General features: G+C 38.5%; 1 protein-coding gene across 1 annotated transcript in view; it reads right to left on the bottom strand.

The window, feature by feature from the left end:
- Nucleotides 1-18,400, bottom strand: part of LOC103290898 (probable ATP-dependent RNA helicase DDX60) — a 102,316-nt gene that overhangs the window by 39,372 nt on the left and 44,544 nt on the right. The window contains exons 19-24 of the mRNA XM_054716732.1: nt 15,090-15,205; nt 13,549-13,691; nt 13,343-13,452; nt 4,226-4,330; nt 3,546-3,674; nt 2,156-2,280 (exon numbers count right to left, since the gene is read on the bottom strand). Coding sequence (XP_054572707.1) covers nt 2,156-2,280; nt 3,546-3,674; nt 4,226-4,330; nt 13,343-13,452; nt 13,549-13,691; nt 15,090-15,205 — 728 coding nt within the window. The remainder of the gene's footprint in view (nt 1-2,155; nt 2,281-3,545; nt 3,675-4,225; nt 4,331-13,342; nt 13,453-13,548; nt 13,692-15,089; nt 15,206-18,400) is intronic.

Raw genomic sequence — 18,400 nt, 5'->3', positions numbered from 1 at the left:
AATTGACACGCTGGTTAAGGAAGGATTAAGAAAGTGCCTAGCTGATGTTAGTGGTAGAGCATTGGCCCACACTCTGAAGAGTCTCAGGATTCCAGATCAAGGGCAGGTACCTGGGTTGCATGTTCATTCCTGGCCTTGGTTGGGGTGCCAGTGGGAGGCAACCAATCCATGTATCTCTCACATCAATGAATACAAGTTACTGTGGTCTAGGTACCTATGCTGTATTAAGCAATGTAATTTTCATCACAGTACCTCATGTATTAAAATGGATCACCTGGAAATAATGTTTCCTCTTAAATCTCTCTGATAACCTATACAGAACAAATGTGATCTAGAGATGGGGCCTTAGCCAATAACAGGTAGTACTATACTAAGTGATTTCATAATTTATTTTTATTTAGTTCTTACCCTGACCCTATTATTTTTATCCTCTTTCCTCATTTTGCAAATGAGGAAACTAAGGCTAAAAGCCATTAAGTAGCTGTCTAGAAGTGACAGTGCTATTAGGGAGCAGAGAAGTAGTCTCCAGACTTGGGCCTGACCTTGAAGAATGTGCTCTTAAGCACAGGCTAATACAGTCACTAAACACTAACCAGGGTCCATGCATTCCCCGCCCCCCTCCCAGAGACCAGATTGCTATTATTTGAAAAGCTCCCAGAGGTACTTTGGGAGCCCTGACAAAGCCTCAAATTTGTTGATGACTTGGGGTTTTTTAGGACTAAATAAAACTGCATTAAGACCAAGGATTTGCACAGTATGCCTTGTAGAGAACCCAAACTTCCATAAAGATATGCCAAAATTCAGCAATTCAAGCAGAATTAAAGATTTGATGTTTTTGTGAAATACTGTACTTTCAAATATTTTAATTTTGTATATCTATATAAAAATAATCCAGTCATTTTTGGCAATTATACCTTCAGAAATATCCCAGAGGTACTAAATCATGTTTGTTTCTAACTAAAACCTGTAGCCATGCTTGAAAATAAAGTAGGTGAGCTGTATAATTTCTTGGTGGTTCAAAAGTTTATTTTTCTTGTCTCAACAACAAAGGTAAAGGAACAATGTTATTGCATTATCTGAACACAGCCATACATACAATTATCAACATTATTTTAAATATACATCAGCAATGATGGTTCATTACTATTTGTCTCTTTAAGTGTGAACATATGAAATTAAACTTTGCCACCTGAGCAAGATTCTGTGGCCTTATTTATATAAAGCTTCCATGTCTTAAAGTAGTTTGAAACTGTCAAAGTAAATAAAACATTCAATTTTTAGCCCAAAATGAATAGATCTCCAAATCTAGGATATAGTATTATTCATTTAGTGAATTATACTTTGGTATAAGTTATGCTTGATCAAAACTGGACTATTATATTCAATGTTAAGCTGTTTCATGTCTACAGGAATATAATATTCATCAAGGTATCAATGCCTGTAAGTTATAGTTCTCGTAACTATAAATTAAAACAATAAAACATCCAACCAATAAATATTCTAGCTTCTTGTAAGGATACTTTAATTTTATGTGGTATGCTTGCACACATAAACATTCAATTTGTTTTTCAAAGTCCCTAGGCATTTACTAAATCTACATATTTATTGGACCTAGGCATTTAACAAGACTTAGATAAAAATACAAAAAGAAAAAGAAAACAAGAAATGGAGAAGGGAACTAAATAAAGAAGGTAATGTTTAATAACACAAGTGAAAATATTTTGTTAAGAATTAGATTAGAGCTTGGCTGGCATAGCTCAGTGGTTGAGCATCCACCTATGAACCAGGAGGTCATGGTTTGATTCCCAGTCAGGGCACATGCCTGGGGTGCTGGCTCACTATCCAGTGTGGGGTGTGCAGGAGGCAGCCAATTGATGATTCTCTCCCTCATTGATGTTTCTATCTCTCTCTCTCCCCACTTCCTCTCTGAAATCAATTTAAAAAAATTAGACTAGAAAAGGTGTATTTGTAAATATTCACTCTTAGAACAAATGGGCACCAAAAATAGTAATGAATACTATATTACAATAGTAAAGTTAGTAAAACTTTCCTCAATTTAAATTAATGATTATAATACAAATTACAAATAAAAGCAATTTAATTTAAATGACTTACGCCCAATAAATTTAATTAAAAATTAAAATAAACGACTTACAAAAAAATTAGTGCTGGTAACTTCTCCATTTCCCTAAGCTTTTCAACAAGAAGTGGAAACATTTGTATCATGTTTTCTGAACTAGAAACCAGTTTGGGACTAAGATTCATCAGGACCAATTTGGCCTGCAGTAATAAAAAAAAAGAAATTATTTGCTTTAAGTTCTGAAGAATAAAGAAAGGAATCTTTACTTTTGACTAAAATATCTTCATTGTTGTTTAATCTATGTTGCTATGATTCTTTAAAGTAATATATAATAAAAATAAGTATTAATTATATCATAAACCTTTGCAAAGAACCCTCAAAGAAGTATACAAATCAATAACTAGAGAACAAAACGATAGATGGTAACATGTACACAGACAGATGTGCAATATAGCACGCAATTTTTTAGCAAAAGAAATCAGTTTTGTAAGTAACGCTGATTTCACTATGGCAGGAAGTAGGGTGAACTTGCTTTTCTCCATGTCATGTAGAAAAATGATTTCCAAATACATTTTAAAGATTTGTAATGACAAAATATGCAGAAGAAAATATAAGTAAATTAGCCCTGGCTCAGTTGGTTGGAGTATCATCCCCTATGCCTATACAATAAGGTTGTGGTTCAATTCCTAGTCAGGGACCATACTACGTTGCAGGTCCAGGTGCGTACAGGAGGCAACCAATCAATGTTTCTCTCACATTGATGCTTCTCTCTCTCTTTCTTCCTTCCTCTCTCATTAAAATCAATAAAATTAACATATCCTCAGGTGAGAAGTTTAAAAAAGTAATTAAATTATATTTCTGAATGGGGAGAGGTCATCTAAGTTAAAATATAATAGAAAAAAATCACATGAAAAAAGTCTAATATATATATACACATATATATATCACTCCCCAAAAATCAGAAACTTCAATATGTAGCAATAAAACAAACTTCAAAAATATAAAGACCAGTGATTACTTAAAATAAATATGCATAACTTCTCTGACTCCAGGTGAAGGTTTCAATACACAAATAGTTTATAAAAATTAAAATTTCAACGCATTAAAAATATCTAAGACAAAGAAAGAGTAAAACAGTCTTCTCAGCTACTGTTAACTATGATTCCAATAGCTATATTGCCATAGCACCAAGAACACTAACTCAGTGGATAGTGACACATCTGTTCTTAAGTGTTAAAACATCTATCAAGAACTAATAGCTTTTGTGACATACTATAGGAGACAAAGACCAATTTCCTAACTTTCCTTTTATTTTACCACAGAATCACTAGACTTTGTATTCAGCTTATAATCCTAAAATGAAAATTAAAGATTAAAAAACCTAGAAAATAATAATGACTGAATAAAATAACTCAAGAAAACAAAGAGGACAGGGTACTTCACCAAAAATATGTGTGGAAATTACCTCCTCTACATTGCCATTTTTAATCCAATTTGTTAATTCTGCCTTTAAGCTCTCTTCATATTTCCTAGCATCCATCTTCTTAATGACTATTTTATTCTTAAAATGAATGAAATTCTCTGGACACAATTCCTTGAAAAGAAATACCACAAAATTAAATAAAATTATGAAAAAAAAAAACTTTCAAAGATGTTTCTCAATTATGCATTTCATTAACAGAATTATAAGCTACTTGAAAGTACAGGCTGTTGAACTTCTTTTTCCCCCATAGTTTCTAGTACAGAATCCTAGTAAAATAAATGAGCTCTCCAAAGGAAAGAATGCAGAGCAAAGCCAAAAAGATAAAAACAGGCAGCAATTAGAGCCATAGAGAAGGAAAGGGAGTACAATGAAAGAACATGAAGGTACATAAATCCGAGATGTAAGAGGAGACTAAAGTATCTCAGAAACTGAAAGAACAAATGTTTTCAGGAATTCAATGACATTCCATTCCTTTAAAGTAAAACATATAATGTTAGAACGAAAAATGTCTGAGAAGGGGCAATTGTATTTTAGAAAGCGTCCACTGATAATTTTAAGAGATCAGAGGCAAGTGATTAGAAAAGGTAAGAGTTGGTCTTTCTGAAAGCAATGTTACCATCCACTATAACAAAATTCATATTAATCACGTAATTATTACTTACCTGGGCCCTGGGCCAACTTTCCCAGAATTCAAACATGGTGTCATAAAGCTGGATGGTTTCTCGGGGCGAAAGGGTAAGATCAGAAGGGAATCCATACCTTTCAATCTACGATTAAAATTAAATTGAAATTTGTAATATTCCTTTTATTTTATGTTCAAACATTTGCCTCATAGTCACTATCATGAAAACAAAGACTTTGAAAACCACTTAGCTAAAATATTCAAATATTGGTAAGTGCTAGATGAAAGAAAAAAAAAAATACTAACCAAGAGTGTCCCTGATTTACTGAAATAGGGGGGGAAAGGGCCTCCAGAAAGTTTTTGTATTATTTTCTAAGACCTTTGAACTCAAATCAGAATACTAGGAAGCTAAAGTATTTATGGACTCAGGACAAAATTAAAAAAAACAACAACAAGACTTCTATTCAGCAACTGAAACTTAAATTGGTTTAATTATGAACCTGATTATTTGCTTTGAGGACCAAACAAGGCTAAAAGTAGCCAATTTTATTGGCTTAAGTTCTAAGATGATGGGTCATCTTTAAAACTAAGCCTATCAGAGCCCAGATATAAACCCACCCTTTTAAGTCAATTAATTTTTTACAAAGGAGGCAAAAACCTACAATGGGGGTAAAGATAGTCTACACAATAAATGGTGTTGGGAATACCTGCAAAAAAATAGAAGTAAAACCAGACTACCTTCTTATACCATACACAAGAACAAACTAAAAATGGATTAAACACTTAAATGTTAAATTCAAAACCACAAAAATCCTAGATGAAAACATAGGCAGTAAAATTGCAGACTTTTCTCATGGCAATATTCTTTCTGATATATTTCCTCAGGCAAGGGAAACAAAATAAAAAATAAATAAATGGGACTACATCAGACTAAAGAGCTTTTGCACAGCAAAGGAAACCATCAACAATATAAAAAGACAACCCACTGAATGTAAGAACATATTCACCAATGATACATCTGATAAGTGCTTAATATCCAAATTTTATAAAGAATTTATACAACTGAATACCAAAAACAAACAAACAATCCAATTTAAAAATGAGCAAAGGACCTGAAAAGACACTTCTCCAAAGAGACTTTCATGGCCAATTGGCATAGGAAAAGATACTCAAGGTCATAATTATTAGAGAAATGCTAATTAAAACCACAACATCACCTCACACCTGCCAGAATGGCTATCATCAATAAATCAACCAACTACAAGTGCTGGTGAGGATGTGGATAAAAGGGAATTTTGTTGGTGGGAATGCAGATTGGTGCATCCACTGTGGAAAGCAGTATGGAATTACCTCAAAAAAACAAAAAGTGGACCTGCCTTATGACCCAACAATTCCACTTCAGAGAATTTAGCTGAAGAAACCTGAAATAGTAATTCAAAAGAATATAGGCACCCCTAGCTTCATTGCAGAATCTTACCTAATAATAGACAAACATGTAAATTGACCATACCTCTGCTATGCCCACAGCCAATCAGAGTGAGTTTGCAAATTAGGAGGCCAAAGATGGCGGCCGCCCAGCTGCTCCAGCCACAGGGAGTGGCCAGGTGGGGCAGGATGCCTGCTATGAGAGGGAGGGTGGGGGGCGAAGGGATCTACAGGAGCGGAGTGCCACAGGAGTCTGAAGCAAAGATGAAGAAGGCAGACTCTGGCCGGAGCGAAGGCCTGGGTCCCAGGTGCCAGAAGAAAACCGGTGCTGGAAGCCAAGGGAAGGAAGGCCTATTGCATGAATCTCTTTGTGCAACGGGCCTCTAGTTGTTTATAATAGCCAAGATTTGGAAGCTGGCCAAGTGCCCATCAATAGATGAGTGGATAAATGAGCTCTGGTACATTTACACAATAAAATGCTGCTTGGCCATAATAAAGAAAAAAAGCTTACCCTTTGTGACAGCATGGATGAACCTGGAGAGCATTATGCTAAGTGAAATAAGCCAGTCAGAGAAAGACAATTACCATATGATTTCCGTCATATGTGGAATTTAACCAACAAAATGAACTAACAAGCAAAATAGAAACAGACTCATATATAGAGAACGGACTGACACCTGTCGGGGCAGGCAGATGGTGGAGTGTTGGAGCAAAAGATGGGGAAAAAAAGGATACAATTCATGGACTTGGACAACAACGTGGTAATTGCTGGGGGGAGGGGGGAATGGGGAGGTGGGGAGGGTATGAGGAGATAAATGGTGATGGACAGAGAATTGACTTGAGGTGGCAAGCACACAATTCAGTGTACAGATGATGTGCTGTAAAATTGTGCACATAAACTGTATAATTTTGTTAAACAGTGTCACCCCAATAAACTCAAAATATAAAAATGAAACTAAGGCTATCAGATTACTTTTAAGACACTCAAGGACACTTCTTCACAGGTCACTTGGTTCTACTTTAAGCCTTCTGGATATGTATGTCATTCATTTTTTTCCACCAATGTTTTAAAAGTATAAATAAAAAATTCCTGCTCTCAAAAAGTATGCATTGTAATATTTTCTACTGGTTTCAAACCACTATTGCTACAAATTAATTGCCTGGAAGACTATGATCCCTGAGATGTTAATCGGTATTCTTCAAAAGAAAAGAAGGGAACATCAGTCAACAATAAAAATAAAGTTTAAAAATAAAATAAGAATATGTCACACACACAAAAAAAGAATGTCATTCCTCCCCCCCCCCCCAAAAAAAAAAAAAAGAAAAGAAAGGAGGTGTATTTTTTCACAGGTGTCTGATTAAATACACTTCTTCAAGATTTCCTATTGGAAACATTAAATCTCAAAAAAAGAACTATAGGAAGATTTGCCCAAAATTATTTGAAAATAGGATACTTGTTTTAGTAAATAGCTGTTAACACATTATGAAACTCAGGTTTGGAAACTGGGCTAAAAAAGCCATTCCCACTACAACACAGCTGAAAAAAAATATTTGGTAGAATGAAAGGTCGGTAGACTTTGAGTCAGAAGATCTAGTTCTAATTCCACTATAATGCTAGTTTCTCATCAATAAGTAGGAATTAAAATATCTGTACTCCCACTTCACAGACTGTAGTAAAATCAGATAGGATAAATGTATTAGCACATGTTTTTTAAACTTTTAACACTAGTAAATAAATAAGTCCTGAAGATCTTATGTACACTATAGTAATTATGGACAACAATCCTGTATTACAAACACCAAACACGCTGAGATGAGATCCAATTTTCCCACCACAAAAATAAATTATAATTATGTGACTTTGTTGAGTTCTTAGCTAAGGCTAAAATGACAATCATATTGCAGTATATAAATGAATAAACTCAACACACTGTACACCTTAAACTTACACAATATTATAAGTCAAATATATTTCAATTAAAAATTAATTAGTCTTGTAAAAACTATAGGATGCAAACAATTACATCCTTCCCCTCAGTTGGATTAAGATCAGCTCCTCATTCTGCCCCATCATTTAGCATCTCTCAGTCTGAGCATTAAAAGCTAGCTTGATAGTAAGGACCCATTTATATCAAAATAGCAAATGAATATATTATTTTGGAACATTAGCATTTTGTTCTTTTATTATTACTACCATGAGGTGGTAATTTATTTTGCCTAAATTAAAATAAAAACACAAAATAAATCCAAGAATTATTATAATTTTCAAGATTTAAATCTTCTATTATGGTCACTAGAGTGGTTATTATTTCTTAAGTCTCTTTGCCTTGTTCAAAAGTCGGAGCTTCCTCATTTCTAAAACAGAGGACAATTCTGCCTATGACATAGATTTGTTGTAGGAATTAAGTTAGATAATATATAATAGGCTTAGTAAAATACCTGGCACATAGTTGATGCACCAACTGTCAATGAGTTTGATTAATCAACATATAGTTCTTAATTTTAAAAATCATATTAAGAATTCTATGGCCAAAAGCTGTGAATTTAATTTGGTTTTCCTCCACTATAAAATAACTAATGAGCTGGCAAAAACTGAGCCAGTCTAGGTAAAAAAAGAAAGAGAAATAAAAGGTCACAGTGTATTATACAATTGTACACTTGTAACATATAATGTCATGAACCAATAGCACTCCATAAATTTATTTTTTAAAAAGTCAAAGGTTTGCATCCTTCTTCACTTGTAAGCACATGATATTATACCATGATATTATTTTTGCAAAGTGCATTGTCTCTGACTCTGTAGGTGATGGTAAACATTGATCGTGCTGAACAGAGAGGCAACAGTTTTTTCAAGGACTTCCTGAGGCTGAGCTGTCCAGGAGCCAGCAGCTGCTCCTCTGTGGCATAATTGGTGGCAAAGGCCAAACTCTACTCTTTGCCAGAAGCAAGCCTTATATGGATGGAAGGCAATTCCCTCCCCTCAGTTGGATTAAGGTCAGCTCCTCATTCTGCCCCACCCCTTCCCTTCGGAAACCATTTCTATGATAGAGCTATAGAGGAGATGACCAAACGGGGTGGTTCTTCTCTTTATGTTGCCACAATGTATTATGCTTTTTCTTACCACTCAGCTCTTTCATATTAATCTGAAATATAATACACAATGATTTGCTCATTTGCAAAGGTCTACTCGCTTGATATCCCTCCTACTTTAGGAAGTATCCTACATAAACACATGCTTCACACACAGCTGTCAAAACGCAGTTAATAATGTCTACACCTTTGTGTCCATCCTGTATTCCTGTGGCAAAAGTCTAGAAGTCTTAAGAAGACTCACTCAGCACCATGACCTTTGCAGAAGTCATATGGGGTCAGAGCACACTGTAGCAGTTCCACTGCTTTCCAGTTATTCCATTAATAGCTACTGAAAATAGAGGAAAGGAACTTGGACCAAAATGCCAATCTTGTCAACTCCTCCAAACCGCTGGACTCCTTGCTACTTTATGATAACCTGCCTTAAACCATCCAACACAAAATAAAATGACTTTTTAAAATACTATGCTGTTTTTAAAATGCCAGGTAATGATGGGGGGGGGGGGGAAGGAAAGAAGAAAGAATTATTTTATTATTAATGTGTGGCTTGTTATCTACATTCTGGTTTGAGGTTTAGGTTAGGTCACTGGAATTTTAGCCATATTCTTGTTTTAGTTTTATTTTGGATTGGGCCACTGCAGCACAAAAGAGAAACATCCAAAATAAAATCCAATTAGAAAATCACTATCATTAGGATTCATTCAGTTGCCTTTAGAAGCCATTGCATCATAGCCCAAAGGCTATAAAGTTATTCTCATTCATCCCCTCATTCAGGTATTTCTTCAATTGGTCATTCAGAATACAGGGGAAACCAGAGCTTGAATGGGCCATTCCTAGGAATAGGAGGAGAGAGCAAGCTCTGGAATCAATCTGAGATTACATCCCAGCCCCGCCACTCACTTGGTGCAACAGTGAGTTATTTAGTTCAATTATCTATGCTTCACCTTTCTCATTTAGGAAATGGGAATGTTAATATGGCATTCATGCTAAAATTGTTGTGATTGTTAAAAGAGACAAAATATGCAAAATTATTCGAACACAAAGTAAGTGTTTGACTTAGACTGGCTATCTTTATTTAATACTAGAGGCCTGTGCACGAATTCGTGCACAGGTGGGGTCCCTCGGCCTGGCCAGCAACTGGGGCCGATTAGGGCCATCTAGTCCTGCATTGAGCACCTGCCCCCCTAGTGGTCAGTGCACATCATACCTACCAGCCGGTCGAACGGTCGTTTGGTCAACCAGTTGTAATGGTTGCTTAGGCTTTTATATATATACTAGAGGCCCGGTGCACGAAATTCATGCACTGGGGAGGGTGTCCCTCAGCCCAGCTTGCACCCTCTCTAATATGGGACCCCTCGGGGGATGTCCAACTGCAGGATTAGGCCCGATTCCAGAATCGGGCCTAATCCTGCAGTTGGACATCCTTCTCACAATCTGGGACTGCTGGCTCCTAACCGCTCACCTACCTGCCTGATTGCCCCCTAACTGCTTCCTTGCTGGCCTGATTGCCCCCTAACTGCTCCTCTGCAGGCCTGATTGCCCCCAAATACCCTCCCCTGCTGGCCTGATCACCCCCAAGGCTTTTATTAGTATAGATATGACCCTGCACAGAAAATTTTACTAACCCTGCTTTACAATAAGGGCTTGACGATTGATCATTAGGACCAGACACCAAGATTTCCTTTCTTTGAATAGTGGAGGGAATACTTATCTTGTCTTTAAGTTGCCCGGAAATTAAAATGAGATAATGACTTAGAAAAGTATAAAAGCACCACATAAAGACAACTGTCTTTTTAATGAAGTGGCAAAATGAAAAACACTTTTTATTCTCCCCTTCCTTCCTTTACAGCTTTTATTTAAACTTTGAAATTTATAAAAATTTCACTCCAATTTTCATTTCTTTACATTCAACATTATTTTGTATTGGTTTCAGGTTTTATATTAGTTACAGAATAGTGGTTAGACAATCATACACTTTAAAAAGTGTTCCCCAATATTTCTAGTACCCACCTGGCATCATACCATCATTATAACACTACTGACTATATTCCCTATTTAAGTGACAATGGATTTACAGGTTCCTTTCAATCTTTCTTTTTTGTTTTTTGTCCTTCCTTTTCTTTCTCACTTCTTCCCTCATTTTTTTATACAGTATCTCAATTGGCCATCAAAGCTCAGTGAAGGCACTGGGACACGCTTCATCCATTTTACAGACCAGGAAACTGAGGCCAATTCCAGTTGGCTGTGGAACTTGACTCAGGAAGCCCTCAGAGCACACAGGAAGCCCTCAGAGCCATGCTCTTTGCGCTTCCTAAGGGGCAGCGGCCCAGCAAACAGAACAAACCTTCCAGTCAGGCTTCCAAGCCTCTTTCTCAAGCACCTCTTCATTGCGGATGCTCCACATTCTTTCCTCTCCCCCCATTCTTTACTGCCCCCCCTTCTCCGAAGCAGGTGGAAGGCTTCCCACTCACTGCCTAGGCATGCTCTGCTATGGGGCAGGGTGTAGCGAGCTTGCTTTTGGGTCAAGGCAGGAGCAGTAGTCACTGCCTCTGAAGTGTGAAGGCCGCCTGAGCGAGGCCCATTAGCACTGGGAGCTTCTCAGAATCACATCAGTCAGTCCAGTACCCTGCAGTGCAGCACCCCTTCACTGAGGTGGCTCCACCCCTCAACCCCCGCCTCAGGGGTGAGGGTCCTTGCCCCTCTGCCAGGAGTCCTTCCATGCCCCTTGATCCCTGGCTGGGCCCACCCAAGTCTTGGGGGCACTGCAGAACCTCTGTCTCTCTGCAGATGAGGCAGATCCCTGCCCTAGGTCTCCGCAAAGCTATGAATCTGTGGCAGGAGGCCTGGTCTGGGTCTCAGCAACCACATGCCTGCAATGTTCCCAGGGACCCTGGGAGGGGCTGGGCGAGTCCTGCCACGCCCCCCCAGGGTGGCGATCTCCTTGGGGACCCCCGGGGAAAGGCTGGCTGGGCCCGGCCACGCCCCCCCCCCAGGGTGGCGATCTCCCCGGAGACCCCCGGGGAAAGGCTGGCTGGGCCAGGCCACGCCCCCCCAGGGTGACGATCGCCGCCCGGGACCCCCGGGAGCGCCTGGCTCGGCCCGGCCACGCCCCCCCAGGGTGGCGATCGCCGCCCGGGACCCCCGGGAGCGCCTGGCTCGGCCCGGCCACGCCCCCCGGGTGGCGATCGCCCCCGGGACCCCCGGAACTAAGAGTATTGGGCGCCGCCATCTTGGTCTTCTCAACGGCCGGATAGACCACCCGGAGTCCCGCCCCCAGCCTCTCGCAGGCCCAATCATGGGCATAGCGGAGGTGCGGTCAATTTGCATGTTTCTCTATTATAAGGTAGGATAGATAAATGTAGTAAGAACTTTTAAATACATAGCAGTTTGTTAGGGACAAAGGACACAACATGTGTCTTCAAGGAGTTATTCTAGTAAGATAAAGATGACATGCATGTGAACAGCTTTAGCAGCAAGCTGGCCATGATTTTTGTCATATAAGAAATAGAAAAGGTACTACGGAGAGAAGGTTATTATATCCAGCTAAGAAAGTCACAGGAGGATTCTAAGTTGGTTTCACATTACAAGAGTCATACGAGGTGAACAGGTTCTGGACAACTAGCATTTGACATCTGGGTGAAATGTTCCAGGAACAATATAAGTAATGAGGGCAATGAGGTAAGATACATCAAGTGGATGAATGGAAAGGACTTTGGAGCCAGGTCATAGAAGAAGCCATGCTAGGAGCTGTTCATTTAGCCATTTCCAAAGGAAAGCTACTGCAGTCTTGGCAAAATCAGAATTATCTTTATTACTGATTTATCTACATTAGCTTAGTGGATCCAGAAATACCATGTAGGCAGGACATGGAACTAATTCCTGTGATATCTAAAGTTCCATTTGCTTTAAAAATTGTCATATTAGAAGGCATAATGTAACAACAAAATTCAGAATATATTTAGTTGGCCAGGTCTTGGAAGGAAGACAAACTATTAAATAATTATCACTTTGAGAAAATACCAGAGCTTGAATAAGCCATTCCTGGGAATAGATGAGAAAGGAAGAAAAGTACTCAAGAAAATTAAGAAATCTTCCCCACTCAAATGCCAGCACTAAAATGAAGTCCTCTTATGACTTCCATGTTATTGCTTCACTACTAAAAAAACCATGTTGTGATTAATAAGCTAGTATAACATGAAACTACTTTATGTGATATAACATTTTTTAAGTCTCTTTTCCTTGTTTAACCTAATTCACAGTGCTCAGATTCTCACTTGTGCTAGATATTGTCCACATGTATTTGTAACTACACTAAGAAAAGAATTAGTTTCAGAGAAGTGGACAGGTAGACAGGGGTGCTAAAAGAAAGAAAATGGGCAAAGATAATGTCCAAGGATAAATAAAATTAACCAAAAAATAATTCAGGATAAAAGTTTCAGTCATTTTAAAGCTTTATGGATACAGACACTATTAAAGAAAGAACGAAAACTATAAAATTATTCTTGTGACTTTTAAAACTAAGTTTCAATATCTGTTGTACAGTATCTATACCTCAATTCTGGTAAGTTTCAACGAGGCATCTTTTCAACTGTGATATACACTTTATGTTACTAGGAGCAAAGATGGCTGAAGTATTACTTACATGCTCTGTTGTTAGTGCGGCACACGGGTGAAAATGATCAAAGTCAATGTCATTATGTTTTATTGAACATATATGCTTCTCTAAATCATTGTATCTCTCTCCGTAGAGCACTAAAATTGAAGAGCGAGAATTTCCAAATGAAGAAACACATGGCTGGAATAATTTTAAAGTACAAAATAAAACTCCCATGGATGTCTCACACATACCAAGTCTAACTTTATATGATTGCTTCATTTGGAAGTGGTCTTTGTGGAAATTGGCACGAGAGCCAGCATTTCTTTCAGAAGCAGTATTCTTTTCTATTATGTTGTCTGCTTGTTTCCAGTACCGTTTTATTGCTTGTAGCCACCTTAAAAATAAATTTACATATTATTTAGACATAACATGAAACTACTTTATGTGATATAACATTTTTTAATAACAAAAATGTCATTTGCCTTAAAAACTGTACATAAGGGAATAGGCCCTGAAACCTGACACACTGATATTGAATCCCAACCTCCTTATTACTGGCTATGACTCTTGTTAGATCACTTAATCTTTCTAAGCCTCATTTACTACATTTTAAAATGGAAATAATAATAGTGTTGGGCTTGGCTAGCATGGCTTAGTGGTTGAGCATCGACCTATGAACCAGGAGGTCACGGTTCATTTCCCGGTCAGGGCACATACCCGGTTGCAGACTCGATCTCCAGTGGAGGGCATGTAGGAGGCAAATGATCAATGCTTTTCCCTCATCATTGATGTTTCTATCTCTCTCCCTCTCCCTTCCTCTCTCAATAAAAATTAAAATAAGTGTGTGTATACACACACACACACACACACACACACACACTGAGTGGCCAGATTTTTATGATCTCTGAATGCATAATAATCTGGCCATTCAGAGTGTGTGTGTGTGTGTGTGTGTGTGTGTGTGTGTGTGTGTGTGTGTATGAGGCCCGGTACATGAATTTTTGCATGGGTGGTGTCTGGCCAGCCTGGCCAGGGGGAGGGTACATGGGTGGTTGGCCGGCCTGCCTGCTGGTCGAACTCCTGGTCGAGGGGACAATTTGCATATTAGCCTTTTATTATATAGGATATACACTGAGTGGCCAGATTATTATGCGTTCCGAGATCATAATAATCTGTCTACTCAGTGTATATATATATGGTAGTGTTAGAAATTCTATTTCATAGTAATAATGGAACTAGTAAATCATAAGGGTTGTTGGCATTTAAAATAAATTGATACATGCAAAGCACTTAGAACAGTACCTGGTACATTGGAGTCTTTACTCTAATTATTATTATTAGTGGGCAAAAATATAGCCCAATGACAAAATGATATGGGGCTTTCAACTAATAAGGCTTTTCTATCTTTCTAAATACCCACAAAGTGGGATAATATAAGAAATCTCAAGGTCCATGAGAGAGTGTGTCATTATTCCATTTTATTTTTAATTTTTGGTAAAGGGAAAAAGCAGGGACATAAATCAGTTACTTCTGGGGAACATTTCTGAGGCATGGGGAAATTTCTTCCTCAATTGCAGATCTTGTTGGGAGAGTCACTGATTTTCCCTTACAGAGTGTGGCCTTGCTCAGCACCCGCCAGGAGGTGCTAGTAGACACTTTCCTTGAATGTTCCCAGATAAGCTAACAAATTCACCAGAAAGTTATGAAACATTTCGGAACCCGTACAGAAAATATGATATTCAATCGTTTGAAATAGAGAGTCATTCTATTCAAACGGGAACCTAATGCCTACTCAGTGAGATGTTCAGGGTTGCTTATTGTAGCTGAAAGAGCCAGAAAGGGACATCGAATCATGACAAGGAGATGTTCCCAAACTTCTGCTCCAATCTCTCCACCAAGGCAATGGACCTATTAAAGACAAAAGTTTATCCATTAAAAAGTTCACTTAAAAATAGCACATGAGAATAAGGCGTGGAAGCTGATTTCCTGCATAGTTTCCTATCACATTTCATCAACCATGCTGAATGTATATACATAAATTCAGGCAATAGAAAATCTCGACACATAAATTTTCCCTAATCGCCATAACCAATGCATCAATAATTCCTCTTTATCTTACTTTCAAAAGTTATTTGGAATTATGCATTTCTCCCCATGCCTACAGCCAACCAAGTCACCATCACTCCTCGGCTGCACTACCACACTACCCTCCTGACTACCCTCCTAGCTTCCCACTTTGTGCCCCCTACATTCTTCACATCACAGCCAAAAAGATGTATCTAAAAGATAAGTGAGTTAGGCCATGTCCCTAATTGACCTCCTTCAATATCTTCCCATTATATGGAATAAAATATAAATTCCTTCACAAGATATGTAACGCTGAGCATACTTTGGCCCCGGCTTGCCTCTTGAGCTTCATCTCAAGCCACTCTTTCCCATCTTCTGCCAAATTTGCTCCAGACATACTGTCCTGTTCTTTATTCCTTGAACAGAACGTTCCTCCTCTAGGGCTTTCACATATATTGTTCCTTCTGCTTAAAATGCTCTTATTCCCTCTATTCAACCTGTATAAAGTTCAGCTTAACGCCACTCTATTAGAAAAACATCCTGCCCTAACTGGTTTGGCTCAGTGGAATAGAGCATCGGCCTGTGAACTGAGGGGTCCCAGGTTCAGTTCCGGTCAAGGGCATGTACCTTGATTGTGGGCACATCCCCAGTAGGGGGTGTGCAGGAGGCAGCTGATCAATGTTTCTCTCATCAATGTTTCTAACTCTCTATCCCTTTCCCTTCCTCTCTGTAAAAAATCAATAATTTTTTTTTAAAGAAAGACTTTTCTGACTGCCCACTCCAGGGTTGTCCTCCTATCCCCTCCCTGCCATTATTACAGTCATAAAAGCCCCTCTTTTTCTTCCCAACATGTACCAATATGGGCTGGCATAGTCATCTGTGCACTTAATTGTTTCATTCCCTTTTGTCAATTAATCTTGTGACCTTAGATGGGGGCATCCCCAGCACCAATAGTGCCTGGCATTGTGGAGGGACTCCTTAAATATTTGCTGAATACATAAGTGAATGTCTTTTGACCAAATAAAACAAATTCAACTAGACTCAGAGAAGATTCTCAAATGTGGTCTTCTTTAAACAGATGAAAGTATGGCACCTGGCAATCAACAGGAAAGGGCTCACCATCAGAGCCACATAATTTTTTTAAAAAGTTCTCAATTTTGCCCATTTGGTTTTTCCCTGGTCAAATAATATATCATTTTCCTGAATATGAACTTTGTGCTTTGTACTAAATAGCACATTTCCCTGACCCTACCAGAATAGATATTAGCCTTCAAAACTTTTCAGCTTTACTCTTATATAAAAATGTCATATCATTTCAAAGCTTTGAGGTTAAAGTACAACTCAAGGTTCTAGATTACAAAGATAAAATTTTTGGACATTTTCTGAGCAGAGATATTCAAGGTCTTTAAGATGCAATACATATAGATTAACCAAAAATCAGTATCAAACAAATCAAAAGCACAGCCTGCTTGGTAGTTCCAAATTTATAACAGGAAAAGTTAAGTGAAATAATAGATATCACTAGAGGCCCGATGCATGAAGATTCATGCAAGACTAGGTCTTCCTTCCCCTGGCTGCCAGCATCCGGGACCTGGGCCTTTGCTCTGGCCGCTGCCTTCTGCCTTTACTCCAGCCCAGAGCCACCTTCCACCTTCCCAAGCTGCCCAGAGGCCTGGAGTGGCTGGGGCAGGGCAGAATGCCTGCGTTGTCGCCATGGCAACTACACAAGCATCCCAGCCTGGCTGCTGCCATCTTTGTTGCATCAATTTGCATATTCCCTCCTTATTGGCTGTGGGTGCCACCATCTTTGTTGCAAAGTGACAGTCAAGTTGCATATTCTGCCTTTATTAGATAGGATCTTTTCCCCCTTTAAATTGAAATTTCCTTTAAGTAATAGAATATATATTTTTATAATGTTTTAAGTTTCACCCAATTGGTGTTGTGCAGTGGTTAGAGTACTGGCCCACACACCAAAGGCTCTTGAGTTCGATTCCTGGTCAAGAGCATGTACCTGGTTTGCAGGATTGATCCCCAGCCCAGTTGGAACAGTTGCCTGTGGGAGGCAACCAATCTATGTGTCTCTTTCACATCTATGTTTTTCTCTCTCTATCCCTCCTTCTCTCCCTCCCTCCCACTCTCTTTAACAATCAATAAAAAAACTATCCTTGGGTGAGAATTAACAAAAAGATAAATATACATAATGTTTTAAGTTTCTTTGAATAAATATTTCTTTTTAAAAATATTTTTATTGATTTCAGAGAGGAAGAAATAGGGAGAGAGAGAGAGAGAGAGAGAAACATCAATGATGAGAGAGAATCATTAATCAGCTGCTTCCTGCACACCCCCTGCTGGGGACTGAGCCAACAACCCAGGCATGTGCCCTGGATTGGAATTGAACCTGGGACCCATCAGTCCACAGGCCAAAGCTCTATCCAATGATCCAAAACGGCTAGCGCTGAATAAATATTTCTAAGAATAATACTATAAAAATTTTTAAATATCTTCTATTTGCCCCTGTAAATTTCCATTATTTCCTACCCTGCTCTCTCTGCCAACCTATAGAGACTACTTCAAAATGGCTTCAGTGCTCTCTAGTTCCATTGTATTTGGCCAATGAAGACCCTTGGCAAGTGATCAGAAGAAGGGAGGAGAATAAGAATGAGGTCTTCATTCTATTGGCTCCCTTCCTGAAAGGTTACCTTGAGCCAGCTGTGTCCCTCAACTAAGGTAATTGGTCCTTACATGGGGCCAACTCAATCTGAATCTCCTTTTCAGGCTCAGTAACTGCTTCTTTGCCTTGAGCTTTTAAATCTAGGGGTAAGCTACTAGCTCTGAATGACTGTATTGGTTTTATTCATTCCCCTATCACATCTTGGAAAATACTCTTCTTGAATTATATTTTAAGTGTGCCACTTGTTTTCAGTTGGGACCATGACTGATAATATATAAGTAGCATCATCGTTAAAGGCCAACTTCTTTGCTTTAGAGATTAAAATTTTAATTTTGACATCTCTGTCCAAAATGTATGGCCATGGT

The sequence above is a fragment of the Eptesicus fuscus genome, chromosome 6, assembly GCF_027574615.1.
Source record: "Eptesicus fuscus isolate TK198812 chromosome 6, DD_ASM_mEF_20220401, whole genome shotgun sequence".
Lineage (NCBI taxonomy): Eukaryota > Metazoa > Chordata > Mammalia > Chiroptera > Vespertilionidae > Eptesicus > Eptesicus fuscus.
Note: the sequence above shows the minus strand (reverse complement) of the source record. Positions and strands in the feature narration are given on the sequence as shown.